Genomic DNA, 21,519 nt, shown 5'->3' with positions numbered 1-21,519 from the left:
TAGCACTCATCCTGCCTGTGGCCTTACAGAAACGTCCGTTGACCCTTGATGGAGTTTTGCACTTTTTGACTTTCCATGGGCATTGGCAATGATGCCTTCTCCATACCATGTACAAGTGAAACACGTCTGCCGATTAAACAACATCAGATACTCACAAACATACACAATGTTCCAAGTTAAAAAAAAAATGCGAATGTGAATTCCTCAAAATTCATTTAAAATGTTACATGTTTAAATTAACTCTTCCTAAGAATGGAAATATCTGATTTAACATAGTCATTAACAAGGTTCAATGCAGGCACCCAGAGGAAGAAACAGTATGACCAACAGAGCAATGTGTAAACCTGGGGATGAGAAGAGTAGAAGATAAAGAGACTATCTGGGGGTGGGGCTGCATTCTAAGATGACAAGAGGGCTTTTTTTTTTCCTTAAATTTTTCCTTTTCAATTTTTTGCAAAGCAAAAACCTAATTTTTTTTTAAGATTTTATTTCTTTATTTGACAGAGACACAACGAGAGAGGTAACAGAAGCAGAGGAAGTGGGAGAGGGAGAAGCAGGCTTCCTGCTGAACAGGGAGCCTGATGCGGACCTGGATCCCAGGACTCCGGAATCCTGATCTGAGCCGAAGGCAGATGCTTAAGGACTGAGCTGCCCAGGTGCCCTGAATCACCTAATTTTTATGAGAAAAGTTGTAATGTAGTTGTAAAAAGAATGTGCAGTTTAAAAGGCATATGACAAGCACAAACAGATTTTTTTCTAAAACTCTCTAAAACAGGAACAGAATTCACTTTGGACACAATTTCGTTTTACTATGTAACTCCTTCTTTTAATTTTTTGAATCATGTGAATATATTACCTATTTTTAAATATATATGTGTGTACACATATCTATCATATGCTTATTTTGTTTCCCCAAATGCCACTCTTTTGTTTCATTCTTTTTTTTTTAAGATTTTATTTATTTATTTGACAGATCACAAGCAGGCAGAGAGGCAGGCAGAGAGAGAGGGGGAAGCAGGATCCCCGCTGAGCAGAGAGCCTGATGTGGGGCTCGATCCCAGGACCCTGAGATCATGACCCGAGCTGAAGGCAGAGGCTTAAACCACTGAGCCACCCAGGCACCCCGTTTCATTCTTTATATTCACAGCCCACGCATATTGTGGGTTTGAGGGAGGTCGATAAATAGTGATCTTCTTTGTCAGGTTCTGAATCCTTATAGAATTAAGACAAAAGAATGAAGCAGGGGCGCCTTGGTGGCTCAGTGGGTTAAAGCCTCTGCCTCCGGCTCGGGTCATGATCTGAGGGTCCTGGGATAGAGCCCCACATCAGGCTCTCTGCTCCACGGGGAGCCTGCTTCCTCCTCTCTCTCTGCCTGCCTCTGCCTACTTGTGATCTCTCTCTCTCTGTCAAATAAATAAATAAAATCTTTAAAAAAAAAAAAAAAGAATGAAGCAGATAGGATACTAAAAAGGCCAGGGTGGAAGACATAACATTAGTCGGCAGGTGAGTTTTCTTCCTAATCACAAAACTCCTGAAAGGAGGTAATTCATCGACAGCGTCCGGGTAGAACTGAGCTGGGGCATCTATTGCACATGCCGGAGTAATATGCATGATATCGAACAGCTATATGCTATGGCGCCAACCAACAGAAACCGTCCTCCTCTGTACGTAGCACACCCAGCCTTACAGCTGCATGGGCCTACCCCTGCACGGACTGATTCTGCACTTAGTGTAGGGAGTAGCGCAGAATAATGCCTGCTGTCTGCGGGCACAGAAGGGAACCCAGGGAGAGCTTCTCCTTCCATCTCACCAATCATCAGCATTTCTCCTCTCAAGGGGAAGAAGGAGAGAGGGAATAGACAGAAACCAGAAGTGGTACCAGAATCACAAACAGAGATAGAAGGAAACATGCCAAACAGAGACCATGCCTCTGGAAGAACAGAAAAAAATGTGAAACTGTGAAAAGTTTGTACTAAAGCTTCTAAGAAAATAACCAAGGTACTATGATAGATGCCAACAGTGGGATGAACCAATACAGGTGTATTTCCAAGATGAGTGCTGTGGACTGACTTGTTCCCCCTCCCCCAAATTCCTATGTTGAAGCCCTAACCCCACCCCACCCTGCGCTCTCGGAACTGTACGTGGAGAGAGGGCCGAAGAAGAGATAATTACAGTTAAATGTCATCATAAGGGTGGAGTCCTCATGGGATTAGTGTCCTCATTCGAAGAGACACTGGAGAGCTCACTCTCTCTTCCCTCCATGCTCTCCCAACAAAGAAGAGGTCATTTTAGAGCACAGTTCTAGTGGTGTCCGCAAGGCAAGAGAAAAAGCCTCAGAAAGACATCTACCTTGCCTGAGCACTGCGATCTTGGCCTTGGAGCCTCCGGAACTGTGAGTAATAGGTGTCTGTTACTTAAGCCAACCGGCGTGTGGCATTTTGTTACCGCAGCAGTCCTAGCAAACTAATACAATGAGAGCAGAATTCTTTTCTCCTTTCCTTTCCTTCCTTTTTCCTTTCCCTTCATCCCTTTATTCCTTCCTTCCTTCCTTCCTTCCTCCCTCCCTTCTTTTTTTCTACCTATCTACAGGAGAAGCTAATGTATACAACAGGAATGTAGAACAAGCTTATGACACATGACCACATCTACAAATTTTTATCATCATACTGCCTACTGAACAAAGAGCATTGTTGGAACATGGGATAGACTGCAAGGTGAACCAGATTACAAAATTTTTAAATGTTACAATGTGAATCCTTTCAAAAAATTAGGTTAATTATTTTCAAGATAGAATTTTGAATTAATGCATGTCTCAAATATCACTGCAAATAACCAATTAAGACTTTTTACTATTTACTTACTCTGTTGTTTCTCTGTTGGGAACCTTCCTCATGGAGAAAGCGACCATTGCTTTGAAAAGATATTCCTCATTTGTATCCCAGGCATACTAAAAGAGAAGTAAAACAGAAAATGTAAAGGGCTTAGGATAAAAAAATGGTCCTGTTGGAATCCAACTGTGACCACAGTGGTGGTGTTAATCAGTGCCTGTCCCTCTCTCTCTCTCTTTCCCATCTTTCTCACACACTAAAGACCAGAAGCCAAGATAAATCATGTCATGATAATGTTCAGGATGAACTTTCTTGGAGATTCTGTCACTCCAAGTGTGGTGCACTTTCCATTGCATTATCTTCTTCAAGATCTGCAGTGTTAGTAGCCAGTCAACAAATAGTGCATTTGGACATCGTATTCTGGACATATACAGTTGGTTCCCTTCCTCCTTTACTCTCTTTCCTCAGTTGCCTTTCCTTTACTAACATAGGTACAATTTTTCTTTCCATTTTCTTAGCTGGAAACTTGAGTGTGTGCATATTATGGACTGAATTGTGCCCCCCACCAATTTATGTTGAAGTCCTAACCCCTAATACCTTACAATGTAACAGTATTTGGAAACAGTGTCTTTACAGAGGTGATTAAGTTTAAATGAGGTCATTAGGGTAGACCCTAATCCAATATGGACTGGTGTCCTTCCAAGAAGAGGAAACTTGGACACAGCCACATATAGAGGGAAGACAATGTGAAGATACAGAGAGAAGACAGTCATCTACAAGCCAAAGCGACAGGCCTGGAATAGATCTTTCCTTTACACACCTCAGAAGGAACCAGCCCTGCTGATACTCTGAGCTTGGACTGCCAGCCACCAGAACTAGGGTAAAATACATTTCTATTGTTTAAGCCCCCCAAGTCATGGTACTTTATGACAGCAGCCCTGGAAACTAATGTGGCTGACCACATATCTTAGGTGAGGAATCACGTGGAACTGGACAAAGTCACATAACAGGGTTGTTTAACTCTAAGTTCATGATGACATAGTCCCCAATTGCCTGGGAATCCCTCAGGTCTCCATCATTTTCTCTCTCCCATGGCTCACGACGGCTATTTCAAACCTCTTTCAGCTCCCCACCTCAACCAAACTCAAACCTCATACTCACTAGATGCTTTTTTTTAGATTTATTTATTTGAGGGAGAGAGAGAGAGAGAGCGAGCACGAGCAGGGGGAGAGGCAGAGGGAGAGGGAGAAGCAGGCTCCCCGCTAAGCAGGCAGCCTGATGCTATGTGGGGCTCCATCCCAGGACCCTAGGATCATGACCGGAGCCAAAGGTAGAGGCTTAACTGCCTGAGCCACCCAGGCGCCCCTCACTAGATGCTCTTGTCTCATAATTTAGAGATACATCCTCAAGTCATCAACTTAAACTCCCCCATCCTCCTGACACCAAACAAAAAACTCCCTCTGTAGACGTATATGCTGTCCACATGCTCCCCCGGAAGGCCGATGTGGTGTTTCTCCTCCTGTCAATGGTATTTCATCCACTTGCATTAGGAACACTTCCCTTCCCCCCTTCTCAGGATCTAAGGGTACAGCTTCCCCTCTCCTCTGTACATGAGACCCTGGCTTTTAGCCACGCTCAAGCCTTCCCATTAAAATGCCACCAAAACCAAATCACTGACCTCAATCCTTCTTCCTCTATCTACTGCTGTCTGTCTCCTGCCCTTCACAGCCAACAGCCTCAAAAGAGTTGTCATACTTGCGTTTTTACCTGTTTGCCACCCACTTATTCTCAGCTCCCTCCATTACCTGCTTTCCAGTTCCACCACTCCACAAAGATGGCTCTCTCTACAGTTACCAGTGACCTCCACATGACTCAACATGAGTGGCTTTCAGTCCCACCCTGCTTGACCTGTCAACAGCATCTGATGCTCTTGAACACTTCCTCCAACCTGAAGCACTCTCTTCCCCTTTGTGATACACATTCTGGTTTTCCTCCTGTCCCTTTGTCCCCTGCGTAGGTTCACACTCTCCTATAAGGGTTTCAGGTTTCAGAGAACCTCAAAACTCTATGCTAGAGCTTCCCCTCTGTCACTCTGTACTTTCTCCCTCACACTGTCATCTACTCCAAGCTTCCATTATCACCGTAAGTGAACGACCCAGCACCATATCTCAAGCCCACCCTGTCCTTGCTTATTCAGTAATACCTCACGCTCAACAAGTCCAAAATTAAAGCCATGATTTTCTTGTCTGTACCTGCTTCCCTGGCTCATAAGTAGGTCATCATCCATTCAGCTGCATAATTAGAAACTAAAGCATCATCCTTGGGTGCCTGGGTGGCTCAGGTGGTTACGCCACTGCCTTGGGCTCAGGTCATGATTGTAGAGTCCTGGGATCGAGTCCCATATCAGGTTTCCCTTGCTCTGCAGGGAGCCTGCTTCTCCATCTCCCTCTGCCTCTAGCCCTGCTTATGCCGTGCCCTCTCTCCCTCTCTGTCAAATAAATAAATAAAATCTTTTTAAAAATAAATAAATAAAGCGTCACCCTTGACTCCTCCCTCCCCCTTTCTCCTTTCTACTCTTGTCCCCTCCAATCTGCCTTCCACACTGTGACCAGAGTGTTTTCCAAGCACTCATTCTATAACAACATCTCTTTCAGAAAACTCACGTTGGCTTTAAAGATAATCTCAAAACTTCCTAACCCAGTCCACATACTCTTCAGCTGGATCTCTGCTTTCTGCCCGAACTCAGCACATGCCAGGCTCTACCGTCCTGCTCCAGTGCAGAGACCTCAGCCTTCCGTCCATCTCATACTCTCACTACGTTCCTTCCTGTAACAAGCCTTTGCATGTTCTGTTCCCTCTGCCCTGTGTTCTTTTATCCTCCGGCTCACCTCCACTCAGACTTTAGACTTCATAGCAAATGCCAAGTACTAAGGCCCCCGACAAGGCCAAAGTCCCCAGGTACTTCTCCTTCCTGTAATACTTGTCAAGATTGCACATTTCCATTTCGTTTACTGAATGTTTCATGGGCAACCAATCTTCCCGATACCATGAGCTCCACGAAAGCTGAGACAAGCCTGATTTATCGGCCATTGCATCCCCGGCATCCAGCATGGTGGCCACCCTTGGAGCACCCTGGGATACACAACCACACACTGGTGGAGAGAGTAGATTCTACAGTCAGACAGCCTGGTTCAAATCTCACCTCTTTGTCATTTGCTGACCTGAGCTCCTGAGCAAGCTGCTTAATTTCTTTGTACCTTGGTTTTCTCCTCTACTCCATGAGGGCGGGCATGCCTGTACTACCTTCCTCAAAGGGCTGTTGTGGGGGCTGCGGGAACTGATGTAAGTCAAGTGCTCAGAAGGGTCTCTGCTGGAAAGTAAACTAAGTTCTCAATAAATGCTGGGCACTATAATGATCCTTATTCATCGAATGAATAAAATAACCCGTTGGTAGATAGGCCTGCAAACAGAATCCGTACCTCTAACTTCCTTAGCACTCTTCAAGTGCTTCTACCCCAAGGCATCTTACTATCGCCTACTACAAGGGAAAGTCTTCACAGACTACACGGGGATACCCAAACTAGAATTGCACAAATCATCTCATTAATTCCACAGACCATATTGTTCTTATAGCTATGTGAGCCTCACGAGTGTTTTTTAACTTCAGTTTCATAAACATGTATTTCACGTTGTTACTCTGACATTGGAGAAGAACTGGAGGAACTTCACGTTAGACTAGAAACTTCTCATGCTATGAAAAATCTGATGTGGGAACAATGCCACCTTTTCGCAGACTAGAAGACTGAGGCTGACAAAATCCTAATGACCGCAATGGTGTGCAGAGCCGGCCCAGACCTGAGTGCGAGACTCGGGCCCTCAGGACTCTGCCCCCCCCCCCCCCCCCCCCCCCCCCCCCCCCCCCCTGGCTGAGATGCTCCAGTTTGCTACACTGTTGTGTGTCATACAAAGCTTCACAGATTTTCTAGCACACACCGCAGATTAAAGACTTGAGGCAAAATCATTTTTTAACAATTTCCATTTTACTATTTTTTAACTTTAAGACCATATCCGATTTGAGGTCTTTAGGATCAAACTACACGAGTTTAAGATACGAGACAGAGGCTCATTACTAGAGAAAGTAGCGTTATTAAAAATGAACATGCAGGTTCTTCACTTACTGCTTTATCTCCCAGAGCTGTTCTGATACTCAGTCTTACTTTAAAAGCATTTTCTGCATCTGCCAGAAAGAAAAGGGAGCAGTGTGTGATGATCAAAATCTGCCAGAATATCAAGTCCAAACATTTAATCAACTCAAATCAACAGAACACAGATCTTCAGTTAAACTGCCCTGAAACTGAAAGTTTAACTACAAGCACCTTAGCCCGTTCCAATTTTTCCTTCAAACTCATAAAACAGTCATAGTCTCAACTTTCAAGCCGCAATACGTCTGCGGATTTAGGAAAATAAAGAGGTCATTCAGTCGAAGACTTGTCAATCATTTAGAAAACTGTTACCCTGTTTTTAAGTTTCAAGACCACATACCTGGTTGACACAGTTCAGCGTGAATAGCAGTCACCAGAAAAAAGAGCAGGCACAACATTCTTTCAGGGTGCGAAACACAAGACAAACCGAGGGAAAAAAATCCACCCTCCACTTAAAGCTGCCTTAGCCATTCTGTGACCCGGATTAGAATATTAGAGAAATGAGCAAGCCGCCACCTAGAAGGTTTAATGATTAAACCCCATTATTTGGGTTAATACTTACAGAGAAGCAGCCCATCACCTGTCAGTTATTTACGAAAATCTGTTTGGAAAACAGATTAGTTGTCCTTTCTGAACTCTACCTCCAGCGGCTGCTTCCTCTGCTGACTCGAGTTGGAATCCGCCCCCGCCCCTTCTGTTGTCCCCCGGCTGAGCGCCATGGAAAGACCCGAGCCCTCTCTGAATGGTTTCCTCGGCCTCACCTTTCCACCTCTCCAGGGCTAAAATAGCCGGTCCTTGATAAGCTCCCTTCATGTGGAAAACAAACATCACTCCTTTCTATCTCTGGGGAACAAAAGACACCCTTCCAAGAATGGCCTCACCTGACTCTCACCTCCACAGGTAAACATCCGGGGAGAGCTCCCACCTCGAAGGGAATCATTCTGGTCAGCCCTAAGTTCTGGCGGTTGTGTAGATTCAAAGTTAATGGTACAGAGCGGTGCTGTCCAGTGGAACATTCTGCGATGACGGCAATGTTCTATATGTGCACTATCCAACACGGTCGCCATCACACGTAGGATCCACCTGGAATGGGGCTGGGCTGCGGAGAAACTCAATTTTCTATTAATTTAATTTATGTAGAAATATGTGACTAGCAACCGCATTGGTCAGAGCACCAGAGAACAGTCATTAAGAGCTTCCCGCCATGAACTAGGTTTGCTGGATTCTCTCATCCTCAAAACAGCACCTCCCAGTCGCTGTTGCTGGAGTCATCCCACACGCGAGGGAACCGAGATCTGGTGTTCGAGGCTGCGGTGGCAATGGGAGGAGGGAGTGGGTGTCACCTGAATCCCGCCTGCGCCACACTGACCTGCCCTGGGCCTTCACTGGTCAGCCTTGGTCAAAACCGAAAAGGCAACAGGGGCACCCGGGGGTTTCTGTCAGTTAAGCGTCTGCCTTGGGCTCAAGTCATGATCTCAGGGGCCTGGGATGGAGGCCCGCATCTGCTCTCTGCTCAGTGGGCAGTCTGCTTCTCCCTCTCCCTCTGTGCTCGCTCTCTCTCAAATAAATAAGTAAAATCTTTAAAAAACAAACAAACAAACAGACCTGAAATTGCAACAAAGCCTCAGAGATGCTCTCGGGATTACCATAATGAGTGGAAGAGAGTCTCCCCTACCGGGCATTCATGAATGTCAACAGAAGCCACCCCGGCAGGTTGATGTCAGGGCCTTCCTCTCTACCATGCTGCCCCTTCATGAAGTCAGTCCCCAGATTCCACGTCATTGCTTGAAAACCATGAAAGGAAAAATAAGACTGGGTGACCCTGATGTTAAATACAAAACGTGGATTTTCAAAGCCACCATGAGAGAGAGATCAACAGCTACACTCCCGCAGCACTCCGAGAGTCCTGTCATTTCCCCGTCCTGGGCAGGGTGATGTTTTACCACAGATGACCCATTTCTGCTTGGTGACTCCACCTGAGAAAGCTTCTCTCTTCTCCCTCACCTTGGTCGCAAGGGCACAGAGTCAGGAAAGGCTGGATCAGAGGGAGAGGACGCCAAAAGTTAGGCCCGTCATTCTAGCAATTTCACTATTAGGTAAATGGAAATTTCCTAGAAGGGAGAGCTCACATAACTTAGTCCTGAAAAGAAAGTCAGTCTAGATGAAGTTATCTGGGGAAATGTTAGACTAGTTTAAGTCAACATGGGAAGGAAAAGCCAGTAGATGGAGATTATAACGAAGCTAATTATTTGCATCAGGGAACAAAGCTATGTTAGAGACGAATCTGATTCAGCCTTCCTTGAGTCTTAAACTTCCCAAAAGTATCAAACGTTTCTCTTTTGCTCTTAATCACATATGTGACTAGGACAGCAGACAGGAAAATGCTGAATTAGAGTTAAGTCATTCTTTGAAAAACAAGGAAAGTTTCTTCCCTTTTGAATTATGATTTCTCTCTTTTTCAAAATAAAATTCACCATTTATTAAACAATTTCTATGTGCCAGGCACTCTAGTAGTGCTTAATATAAACATGATTTTGAAAAAATTATCCTTACTAAAACAGAATTGACATACGACATTATGTGAATTTCAGGTGTACCAAAGGGTGACTCAACATTTATATACATCACAAAACGCTCACCATGGTAAGTGTAGTTGCCATCTGTCACCACACACTTACTACAATTTTACTGACTACATTCCCTGTGCTGTACTTCGCTTTCACTATTCTATACTTCAGTGATGTTTGTTGTCTCATTTGAAAAATGACAGAGGTAAAAAAAAAAAAGGCAGGAAAAAATAGCAACAGAAGTTCTGTATAGAAAATACAGAAAAGCCAAAAGAGAAAAATACAAAATACCTGTAACATCACCAGCATGAATGACCAATGCTAATATATTTTGAGAGTGGAAACATACCTGCCTTAGCCTTGGATCTTCTTGTGTGAAGCTCTTGTTTTGCCTCATTATAGCAGCACTATCAGAATCGTAATGGTGGAATAACATGGACCCTTGTTCTCTTCCTTATTCTACTGTGAGTGCAGCTCTTCGGCTGGATCTGGTGGGCCACTTTTAAATCTGATGTGTAGTGAGATAAAAAGTCTCCTTTTACTAAAAATTCTTTTTATCCAGAGATCATGTTGAATTTCATCAGCTGCTCTTCCAACATCTATTAATATGATCCTAGAGATCTTACCATTTGGTGCGTTTTACTAATAAATTCCTTTACGTTGATGCAACCCTTAGATAAGCTCAGTTTGAAGATACTCCTGGACTTAACTGCTGTGTTTTTCCTTAGGTTTTTAAACCTATTTTTGTAGAAGAATATCATTTAGGTTCCTTTTCAAGTGCTTGATTCCTGAAATTTTTTTTCTAGCCCTTACATTATCATCTTGAAAATGGTGTACAAAGATTTCTAATACCCTCTATGTTTACAAATACTTTAAAATGCCAAAGAAAATCGCAGAAGAAATGCAGAGTTGAAAAATCTGGTTCATACACATTTTAGGGGAAGAGCTCTTTGATAACTTCCATTTCTTACACTGTCATTTACTGCAAGTTTCATGTTTCACTGAGTCCATTCTAGCTGTTTATAATTTCTAAGAAAGTCATTATTTCCTCCAAGATTTCCGGTATTCTCATGGACTTTATACAGTATTTCCCATCAAATATCTACATTCATTGCTATATTCCCTTTGCACGTTCTAGTATACATATTAGATTTTTCTCATTTTCCATTATTCTCGACAGAGATTTGTCTAGTTTTGTTGTCACTTAATCAAAGAACAAGATTTCAAATTTAATTTTCAAGTCTTTTTTTGTGCTTTCTGAGTCATCGATCTTATTTTTTTTTTATTAAGTCCTTACTCCTGTTGTCACCATGCTGGTTTTCTTGTTCTTCTTATAACTCTTGGGATGACAAATAGGCTTATGCATTTTTAGTCTTTCTCGGTTAATAATGAAAATATCTGTGGCTATGAATTTTCCTTGGTGTATTGTTTTGGCCACATGACATAAGAAGTATAGATGTACAGTGAGCTCATACTTATTTTCTAAAGAGTCTGTAATTATAGTTTCAATTTTTCTATATCCCAGTGTTTGCTTAGAAAAGTATTTGACAGTAGTAAAATTGGTAGCAGCCCAAAAGACAATCATGAAAAATATCAACTTTTATGGTCCTGTCAGGTGAACAGAAAAGGTATAATGGTAAAACAAGACACTGTCAATAGCTCAATTTAAAACATGAAAATTCTTACAAGGTATGGGTCCCTTAGAACATGCTAAAACTTATTAAAGTTGTTCTTGCCTCTTAACATACTGGGGTTTTTTCTTCCACTTATAAAAATCTTGCACAAACTTGCTCTTTATTTTCACACAGAATTTGAACCTCCAGAGAATTAAATTAAACTAAATTAAATGAAACCTCCAGAGAATTCATACCAAACTTGCTTCATACAAAGCTCATCTCTGCAATTTCACACACAGGAGGTCCAGAATTTACCAGTAACAGTGGTAATGATGACAAATAAAGCAGTTTCAATCGTTCTGAATACGTTACTATTTACTCTCAACGTCGGGAGTTTAGAGAACAAAGATAAAAAGTTGAGATTACTGCTGCCATGAGCAATACAGAAGGCACCGAGTCTCCTGAGACAGGAAAAAGAAATTGATTTCTCCATGTTTTTTCCTGCTCTACAACACTATTGAAAAGCAGTTTCTCAGTACTTAACTATTGATCTATCGCTCTGGAGGGTAAATATGAGATCACACAAAAAACCCACGTATGTCATTCTTTTGATGCATGCAAGGTGCTTTTTAAAGTTCATCAGCATGCAAGCGGGCCTCATCCCACCTCTGTCCTTTGTGTGTGCTTCTTTCCACACTGCTTTCTTAAGTTCAATACAGTGAATTTTCATTTTTTACCTTTAAACTTCTTAGCCATGTTCCAGGTCTACCTCATCTCCTTTGAGAAACCTTTGTTTTGGGACGCCTGGGGGGGTTAAGCATCTGCCTACAGCTCGGGTCCTGACGGTCCGGGGACTGGGATCAAGCCCCACATCTGGCTCCCTGATCAAGCGGGGAGCCTGCTGCTCCCCCCTGCTTGTGCTGACAAATAAATAAAATAAAATATTTTAAAAAGAGACACAGAGAGAAAGCTGTCTTTTGTTTTTGTTATAGGTTTTTGTTATTATTTGTTTTACACTTGTCCAGTCCACTAACTTTTTTCTCTTCTTCTCCTAGGTTCCCACAGCATTTGCTCCCATTTGAACGTGCATCTATTGCCAACATGATTTACTTTCGTGTCCTACAAATTTTAAGTTTCTGGAGAACAAGGACTATATTTAGTTTAATTTTGCATTTCTCATGGCCCATGTATTAATAACTTAATAGAACTGAATTAACTTATTTGAATCATAAACTGACATTTGAAGAAGGTCAAGAATGCAGATATAAACCATGAGGCGCACTGCAATTTTTTTTTTTTTTTACATTCCTAGTCAGAGAAAACTTCTAGTATCTGCTAAATAAGGAACGCTGGGCTTTGGGATACGTTTGTCTCCACTTCCACACCTCTGCCCTTTTTGAGATGAAAAGAAATCTGAAGCCACAGTATTTGGAAGGTTCATCAGATTTTGTAGGTTAATCAACAGCCATAACCATTACGAGCTTAGTCTTTTTATCCACAGCGTAACATTTTTCTAGTTCAGAGAAAGTTAATCACTACTGCTTAGAAATAAAGATTAATTTAGACAAGCTGAGTTGAGTGTAATTCTGCCAACTTTGTTTTTTTAATTAACATATATTACTTGTCTCAGGGGTACAAGTCTGTGATTCATCAGTCTTACACAACTCACAGCATATACCCTCCCCAATGTCCATCTCCCAGCCACCTCATCCCTCCCACCCTCCTCCCCTCCAGCAACCCTCAGTTTGTTTCCTGAGATTAAGAGTCTCTTACAGTTTCTCTCCCTCTCTGGGTTCATCTTGTTTCATTTCTCCCTCCCTTCCCCTATGATCCTCTGCCTTGTTTCTGATTCCTCCTATCAGGGAGATCATATGATAATTATCTTTCTATGACTGTCTTATTTCCCTTAGCATAATACCCTCTAGTTCCATCCACATGGTTGCAAATGGCAAGATTTCGGGGGGGGTTTGATGGCTGCATAATATTCCTCTCTCTTTCTCTCTCTCTCTCTCTCTCTCTCTCTCTATATATATATATATATCTCACATCTTCTTTATCCATTCATCTGTTGATGGACATCTAGGTTCTTTCCATAGTTTGGCTATTGTAGACATTGCTGCTATAAACATCTGGGTGCACGTGCCTCTTCGGATCACTACATTTGTATCTTTAGGGTACTTTATATTCTTAAATTAAGAATTTTAAGGGGCACCTGGGTGGCTCAGTGGGTTGAGCTTCTGCCTTTGGCTCAGGTCATGACCTTAGGGTCCTGGGATCGAGCCCCGCGCATCGGGCTCTCTGCTCAGCAGGGAGCCTGCTTCCCCCTCTCTCTCTGCCTGCCTCTCTGCCTACTTGTGATCTCTGTCAAATAAATAAATAAAATCTTTTAAAAAAAAGAATTTTAAGGACAGTTTCTTTTTTTTAATTTTTACTTATGTTTTTAATTTCTTTTCAGTGTTCCAGAGTTCACTGTGTATGCACCACACCCAGTGCTCCATATGTTTCTTAAATGGAATGCTTGTGTGCCTCATCTCCTGCATGAAGACCAATGCATTAAAATGAGTCTCAGATAGTAAAAGCAAGCTCTTACCGACATTTCTTCCTCTAACTCTTTCCAATATTGTTTGGGTGTTATATTAAGAGTATTCTCATGGTGTAGGCAAGTTATAATTTTTTTTTCAAAATTATTACGGCCATGCTCTACGGAGCAGTATTTTTCACCTTCTATTTGGCAAACAGTGTCACCCAGTCACATTTAGCCCTGAGTATAGGTACTTCTTTTGCCAACCTATATAAAAAGATGGAGGGGCCATTGGGCCTTGTACCTTTCAGGTTAGATGCTCTCATTTTCATACCAGAATCTTTAACTACACTCATTCTAATGGATATACAAAGCATATGAATTAATCAACATATCAAAGTTTCTGCCCTTAAGTTCTGACCAGCAACAATGATACTGACCCTTCTACTGCCTGGAAATTGTCAACAGCTTGTAGTAAGAACTGCTGTTGGTGAGAACTGCTGTTTGTAAAGACAAGCGCGCAATACCTTTATCACTGCAAATCAGAGATGCCCTATAGGTTGTTCCAGCCACTCATTCATACTGCACCCGCAACAAACATTGTTAATCGACTACAGAACTTTTTCCTTTTGAGTGTGGACTCAACCATAAAGCTTCCCAATAGTTATTCAGTCAATTGACAAGTTGAAACTTACTTGCCATCGTAGAGAATGATGATCTAGATGCTGCCTTGAACGGGGGCGCCTAGGTAGCTCAGATGGTTAAGTGCCTGCCTTCTGCTCCGGTCGGATCTCATTGAGCCCCACAGCGGGCTCCCTGCTCAGAGGGGAGTCTGTTTCTCTCCCCCACTCTGCTACTCCTCCGGCTTGTGCTCTTGCTCTCTGTCATATAATTGAAAACAATAATAAAATAAATGCTGCCCTGAATAAAGCCATACCACTGAGTGCCTGTAATTTCAAATGAACAGAAAAGTTTGGGTAGCTTATAGGGTTGATTCAATACTTTGTGATTGCCGGCAACAGCATACATCGAGGAGATCTATATAAAAGTCCTTTTGGCACTTGTCTCCTACTTAATTCCCAGTGCCATCAAGACGAGCAATCAAGATTTCCCTTGGGGCTAAAGATCAAGAAAACCTGCTTTTCAAAAACAAACAAAAAAACTAAACAAATGGATGGAACTCAAGGGCACTATGCTAAGTGAAATAAATCAGACGGACAAAGACAAAAACCATAAGATCTCACTTACATATGAAATCTAAAAAAACAAACAAAAACAAAAAACTGAACTCATACAGATAACAGATTGTTGGTTGCCAAAGGCAGAGAATGGGAGAAGGGCAAAATGGGTGAAAATGGCCAAAAGGTACAAACTTCCAGTTATAAAGTCAGTCAGTCATTGGCTGTAATGTACCGAATGGCAACCATAACTAATAATACTGTATTGCATATTTGAAATTTGCTAAGAGTAAATCTTAAAAGTTCTCATCACCGGAAAAAAATTACAGCTAAGTATGGGGTCGGATAGTTCTTGTGACCATTTCACAATATACGCAAATACGAAATCATTATGTTGTATACTTGAAACTAACATAATGTTATGTGTCAGTTATACCTCAACTAAAAAAAGAGACCAGCACTTAACAAGCCCTTTTCTACCTATTCCAACCCCCTTACCACATCTTAATTTTCTCTTCAATTCTTGTATCATCCAAACCCAGCTTGGAAAACTTCAGACTGTAAGTCCCTTGAGACATGTCTTGACACTGGAACTTAGTACTCCATAAACACAATTTAAATGAATGCATAACTGAAAGGCTAACGGTAAGTGCCCCATTCAGAGATTTCTGGACAGGAAGAAAAAAAAAAAGGCGGTAACCCTTTCACTTTTTTCTTGTGGACGCAGAATTGTAAAATGGAGGGAGTAAACCTCTTTACTTTAATCCCAGAGCAGGGGGTCTACAGGGGTATAAGTGTTGTGCTGTCCCGACAGGCTCTAGATAGCAGGAAGGCACTATGCGCTTAGAAAAAGTCTTCTGAAGATGCCAGGAGATAGAAGAATGTGCTTACTACTCCGTGCATCTGCCTAGCATTTAAGGTTGGTTAAAGGGCTGGTAAGAACACCGTTCCAGTCAGTGCCCAGTTATGTTTCCTACCCGGTTGGAGCTGGGAGGAAATAGGAAGAAAGATTATTTTCAGACGAGGATTAGGGATCCAAAGACTTCTTTCACTTTATAAAAGCCACTGACGTCTAGCTCTGAGGCGTAGGCTGTTTTCTCCGGAAACACAAGAGCCCCGCCCGCTCCTGAACAGCTTCCCCCGACCGAGTTCCGCCAGCAGAGGGAGGGCAGGATGCGTGGACTGGTGAGAGCGGACCCAGAAGTGGGAGTCCTGAGAACCCAGGGAGCGGCCATGACGCAACGCCAGAAAACGCGCAAACCGGCACGAGCGTGGCCAATGTGGATCGTAGGGTCGTGCCGTGGGGCGCTGGGATTGGCCATGACGTAGGACCGTGGAAAGCAAGAAAGGAACGTGACGCGCCGTGGGGGGCGGGGCATGGACACCGTGGGAAGGAGCGTGGGCTACGTTCTAGGTGGGAAGGGGCGTCACCTGAGAAAGCTGGACGTAGTGCGTGAAGGGCGTGGCGTGGCCGCTACGAAGGCGCGACAAAGCTGGTCGAGTCCGCGGAAAAGGTGAGCTCCGGCGAAGGACAGAGGAATTACCAAGTGGAAAGGAGGGATGTGGGCCCAAGGGAGAGAACGTGGTGTCAGAGGAACGAGCGTGATTCAGGGGATAACACGCACGTGAACAAGATCGGTGGAAAGGCGGGGCCAGGGAAATCGCATACGGGACACAAACTACGTAACAGGAAGAAGGTCCGTGGTATAGGCGGAGCGCGAGGGCGTGACACATCCGTGAGGGCGTGACAAAGTCCAGTTCGAAGGAGGGGCGACCCAGGCAGAAGGCAGAGGCGCGGCCAAGTTAGTGCGCAGGCGCGTGGTCGCGGCTGCAGCCCTGGAGCGACGGCAGCAGAAGTGTAGCCAGGACAGAGAACCAGTGCAGACCCAGGCTCTAGGTGGATGGAGAGAGTTCGGGCTCCGACGCGGTGAGCGAGCCCAAGGTGGGAGTTACCCTGCTTTGTCGGAGACTTGGGCTGGGGCGAAGGGGACGTGACGTGATTAAGCGAGATGACGTACCCGGCATGAAAGGCGTGGCGAGACGTAATGCGACGTAGCCAAAATGGCCGCGCGCATGAGTCTCTACCCGGTACAGAGTGAAAGGGTCCGCGTTCAGGGAAACGTTCGGGTAAGGTCGGGCGGCGACTAGAGCATGAGGAGTAGCGGGTACGCGTAGCCCACGTGGAGCTGGGACAAGCTGTCGGTTCCGCGAGGGTGGCCGCAGTCCCGGCCGGGCTTCTCTGTAGAACGGAGAAGAGGAGGCAGAGAATCGCTTTTTCCCTTTTCTAACCCTGTTACTTCACTTTGAGGGTCATGAGACAGCTACATTTCTTTAGGGTTTTGTCCATGTAACGTTAGAATAGCTGTCTCAGAGACTTTAGGAGGTAGGGAAATTGCAGTTCCAGAAACCGAGGCGTAGCAGGCTGAGACTCAGATCTGCACTGTGGCTCTTCCCCCCCGCCGACCATGCCAAAAGCTATGGACAGATTCATAACCACCCCCAGAGAGCAGGGGCTCAGCAGCATAGCTCTGATACATGAGCAGCAAAACTCATGTATCTGAGTTTTCTCTACTAAGTTGTCTCCTTTTTCATTTGTGCTCTACCCCAGATCTGGAGGGAAAGAACCCGCAAAACATGGGCGTTTTGCTGGCTCTGATTCTTTGTGGTATGAGTTAAAAGCTACTGTTTGGAAGCTGCCGGAAGCTCGTTATTATCACTGCAGTTCCTTCTCATTTATTTTTGCTGAGAAAGCTTGAAAAATACCAAACGATGACAAAGATGTGTACAGCTAAATTTGGGTGGAATTAATTTTCTGTCAGTCCCTGAAAGTCACAGTATTTTCTGTTTTCCTTCCGTCCCTTACTGTGAATCTGGCCATATCCTTTCTGCTGAAAAGTCTTCTGGAATATGGAGGAGAGAAGTCTGGTATCTCTGGTAAGAGGAGCTGCTCCACACCCTACCCATAACCTGGCCCTGCACGTCCCTGAGAACTGTCATTGTTCTCACCTTGCTTTGGAGTTTACAGTGAACCAAAGTTCGCCACATCCACCCTCCCTTCTGGGTCTTGGTAAAGAGCTGCACTATTTTTGAATATTTTGAAAACAAAAATTTCTCTAGCCCCATGACCTTTGCTGAGCACCATAGCTACCCTGGAAACTCTCTGCTAGACTTTTTCTCTCGCCCTCCCCTTATACCTCAAATCCATAGGATTGGCAGGAAGACTCTGTCCTCTTGCCTTTCCCACCTGTTCCTTTTGCCAGCTTGTTTCTCTCTTCAGGCGTTCATCCTCATTCTACCACCAGCATCATCCAGCCATGAAATCACGGGGTAGTCTTCAACAACTACTTCCCTTCTCTCTCCTCCAGTTGAGTGCCAAATCCTATGTTTTTTACCAAAATGACCATCTCTTGAATACGAAGAACGTTGGTGCATCACTACTGTCACCCTTTGGTTCAGTGCTTCATATCGTCTCACTTGGGTTACTGGAATTTCATTTCACACTCTCGTGCCCAAATCTGACCTACGGATGTCCCACCCAGAACCTGGCTGCACAGTGCAGTCCTCATCTCAGTTCATGGCAACTCCATTCTTCACTAGGCCAAGAATCTTCTAGCCATCCTTTACTCCTTTCTTTCAGGTCTTACAGGCATTCTCCAAGATAGAGCCAATGCCGAACCACTTCTCACCACTTCTGCCATGACATGTTTTGTTCCAAGCCCCTGGATTATCCTGAACGATCTTCCCTGCTGCTTTCTTGCTTCCTATCCCAGTTGATTTCCAGTAGGGCAGCCTGAGTGATCTTTCAAAAATATAAATCAGGTGGTGTCCCTCCTCTGCTGCCGAAACTCCACTGTGTCCAGATTTCGCTTAGAGCAGTGGTTTCCAGTCAGAGGTGATTCCCCTTTCCCGGGGACATCTGTGGCATCTGGAGACATTTTTGGTTGTCCCAGTTGGAGGGAGGGTGCCATTGGCATCTAATGGGTAGAGGCCAGGGATGCTGCTAAATATCCTGCAACGTATAGGACAGCCCCCAAACGGTTACCTGGTCAAATGGCAGTATGTCATGGTTGAGAAACCCTGAGTTGGAGAAAAAAACCTTTACAGTGGCCTAGAAATCTACATGGTCTGGCATCCATGACCTCTCCACCTTCTCTCCTACTACCCTCCTCCTAGTGCACTCGATTCCTGCCATCCTGGCCTCCTTACTATCCCCTTGTATGTGCCAGACACTCTCCCACCTCAGGGTCTTTGCACAGGCAATTCCCTCTTCCTGGAGTACCCTTCCTCCTGACAGCCCTATTACTAATTCCTTCATTTCCTTCAGTCTTTTGCTCAAATCTCACCTCTGTAAGGCCTCCTTTGAGCAACTTATTTTAAATGCAGTGCCCCTTTCCCAGTGGCACTCCAAATTTACCTTATCCTGCTCTATTTTTCACTGAGTATATTATAATGTGATTGTCAATACAAGTGACTTACATATTACACTGCTGTTTATTGTCTGTCTTCCCCAGTAGAATGTAAGTTCCACGAGGGTAGGGACTTTGTTTTATCCTCCCCAATGATCCTAGAACAATGTCTGGCATTTAATAGATTTTTTTTTTTTTTTAGATTTTATTTATTTATTTGACAGAGAGAGATCACAAGTAGGCAGAGAGTCAGGGGGAAGCAGGCTCCCTGCCCAGCAGAGAGCCCGATGCGGGACTCGATCCCAAGACCCTGAGATCATGACCCGAGTCGAAGGCAGCGGCTTAACCCACTGAGCCACCCAGGCGCCCCTAAATTGCTGTTGTTTAAGCCATGCAGGTTGTGGTTCTTTATTACAAACTGATACACTGGCCCTAAGACCTCACGTAGGGATTTAGGCCTGGAGGTGAGGCACTTATATGGGATTCATGAACTTCCCACTGGTGCACTTTAATGTGGTGGCCGTGTATTGTGGACTGAATGTTTCTGCTCTCCCTACCCCCATCCATATGTTGAAGCCCTAACACCCAGTGGGATGGTATTAAGAGATGGAGCCTTTGTGAAGTAATAAGTCATTAAGTAATTAAGTCATGAGGTTGCCTCTCCAGGGTAGGATTAGTGTCCTTATAAGAAAAGGGAGAGTCCAGAGCTTGCTGTCTGTCCATCACGTAAAGGCATAGTGAGAAGGTAGCTGTGTACAAGCTATGAAGTGAGTTCTTACCAGGAACCGATTGGCTGGAATGTTGGTCTTCGGTTTCCAACCCTTAAAACTGTGGAAAATAAGTCTGTTGTTGAAGCCACTCGGTTTGTGGTATTTTGGTCTAGCAGCCCAAGCTGGTTAACACACCGTGCATTTTCACTCCCTGCCTTGAGTGTGTTCACCGTCAAAGTGATGCATACAACAGAGTGCCCGGCACCGGGCTGAGAGGCCAGTTCTTGCCACAGGGAACTCTTGCCACGGTTCACTTTGCAGTACTTGTCCCGACACGTGGTGTGTTGCTGGTTATAAAGGGTTCCTCCTGGAGCCCTCATTTGTTCCTTCCAGGGCAGTAATAGGAAGAAGCTGCTTTCTGCTTTCAGTGGACACAGCTCAGGGGTGGTTTTTTTTTTCTCTACTTTCCCCTGGGTGTGGCCTTCTTTCTTCTTCCTCAGAGTTGGCAAGTATGAGGTAGCAATACGGTGGGGAAGATCTAGTTTACAGTCAGGTAGTAGTGAGGTACATGAAGAGGAGAGGGTGAAGTGAACATTTCCCTTTTTCTTTTTAAGATTTTATTTATTTGACAGAGATCACAAGTAGGCAGAGGCAGGCAGAGAGAGGTTGGGTGGGGGGAAGCAAGTTCCCCAGACAGCCCGATAGCGGGGCTCGATCCCAGGATCCTGGGATCATGGCCTGAGCCGAAGACAGAGGCTTTAAGTCATTGAGCCACCCAGGTGCCCCGAACATTTGCCTTCTTGCTCAGCATTGCTGGGGATCATAATGTGCTTTTTTGTATCTTACGGTCTTCTCAGAAAGATGGTATACAGAAACAGAGTTCCAGGGGCGCCTGGATGGCTCAGTCATTAAGTGTCTGCCTTTGGCTTGGGTCATGGTCCCCGGATTCTGGTATCAAGCCCTGCATCAGGCTCCCTGATCAGTGGGAAGCCTGCTTCTCCCTCTCCCACATCCCCTGCTTATGTTCCCTCTCTTGCTGTGGATCTGTCAAATGAGCAGTCTTTAAAAAAAAAATTAAATAAAATTGGAAATTGGAAATAAAGTTCCAGTATGTAAGTGACATGTGTTTTCAGTGCCCCTCAGTTTCTCTTTTGTGTCTTTGGGCCCCTCTCTTCCCCCGGCCACCACTGCCAGACAGTTGAGTGCCCTCTGATAGGCCGAAGGCAGACTCTGAGGAGTCCTGGATGGGTTATGATGTGCGTTTCCAGAGGCTTCAAGGGGGAGAAACTAATGGCCTGCCTGCAAGGTAGAGTTCATGCCTTGTTCCTCTTTGCATGGCAGCACCCAACATGGTTCTTGGAACAAAGGAAATGACAATGAACCTTGAAATGCAAACATTTACTGGCAGAATTCCCATCCCTGTGATGCTAGCTTAGATTTGTCTTTGGGTCTGGTCCTCCTTCAGATCGGGCGGAGGTTTAGGGGCCTCCA

The 21,519-nt window shown here is 44.4% G+C and overlaps 2 protein-coding genes and 1 long non-coding RNA gene across 5 annotated transcripts in view; 1 reads left to right on the top strand and 2 right to left on the bottom strand.

Annotated features, from left to right (window-relative positions):
• The window catches only part of LOC111157150 (transmembrane protein 27), a 34,126-nt gene extending 25,614 nt beyond the window's left edge, over positions 1-8,512 (bottom strand). For 2 of the 3 annotated variants that reach the window (XM_022518410.1, XM_022518412.1), the window contains exons 1-3: positions 7,923-8,512; positions 7,007-7,065; positions 2,862-2,947 (exon numbers count right to left, since the gene is read on the bottom strand). In XM_022518410.1, the coding sequence (XP_022374118.1) occupies positions 2,862-2,947; positions 7,007-7,065; positions 7,923-8,097 (320 nt within the window). In that variant the 5' untranslated portion in view covers positions 8,098-8,512. Of the gene's footprint in view, positions 1-2,861; positions 2,948-7,006; positions 7,066-7,370; positions 7,524-7,922 lie in introns of those variants that run through there. The other variant, XM_022518411.1, reaches the window with a different exon arrangement.
• An 88-nt stretch (positions 8,513-8,600) lies between these two features.
• Positions 8,601-14,522, bottom strand: LOC111157170. The gene is made up of 3 exons (XR_002641278.1): positions 14,430-14,522; positions 9,947-10,105; positions 8,601-9,065 (listed from the first exon to the last, which is right to left on the bottom strand). It is a non-coding gene; the product is annotated as an uncharacterized LOC111157170 (long non-coding RNA).
• A 1,858-nt stretch (positions 14,523-16,380) lies between these two features.
• LOC111157145 (carbonic anhydrase 5B) overlaps positions 16,381-21,519 on the top strand; it is a 130,046-nt gene continuing 124,907 nt past the window's right edge. Inside the window, exon 1 of the mRNA XM_022518406.1 lies at positions 16,381-16,426. The gene's annotated coding sequence lies outside the window, so the exon portion shown is untranslated. The remainder of the gene's footprint in view (positions 16,427-21,519) is intronic.

Source organism: Enhydra lutris, unplaced genomic scaffold (genome assembly GCF_002288905.1).
Source record: "Enhydra lutris kenyoni isolate GAN:26980312 unplaced genomic scaffold, ASM228890v2 scaffoldscaffold52, whole genome shotgun sequence".
Lineage (NCBI taxonomy): Eukaryota > Metazoa > Chordata > Mammalia > Carnivora > Mustelidae > Enhydra > Enhydra lutris.
Note: the sequence above shows the minus strand (reverse complement) of the source record. Positions and strands in the feature narration are given on the sequence as shown.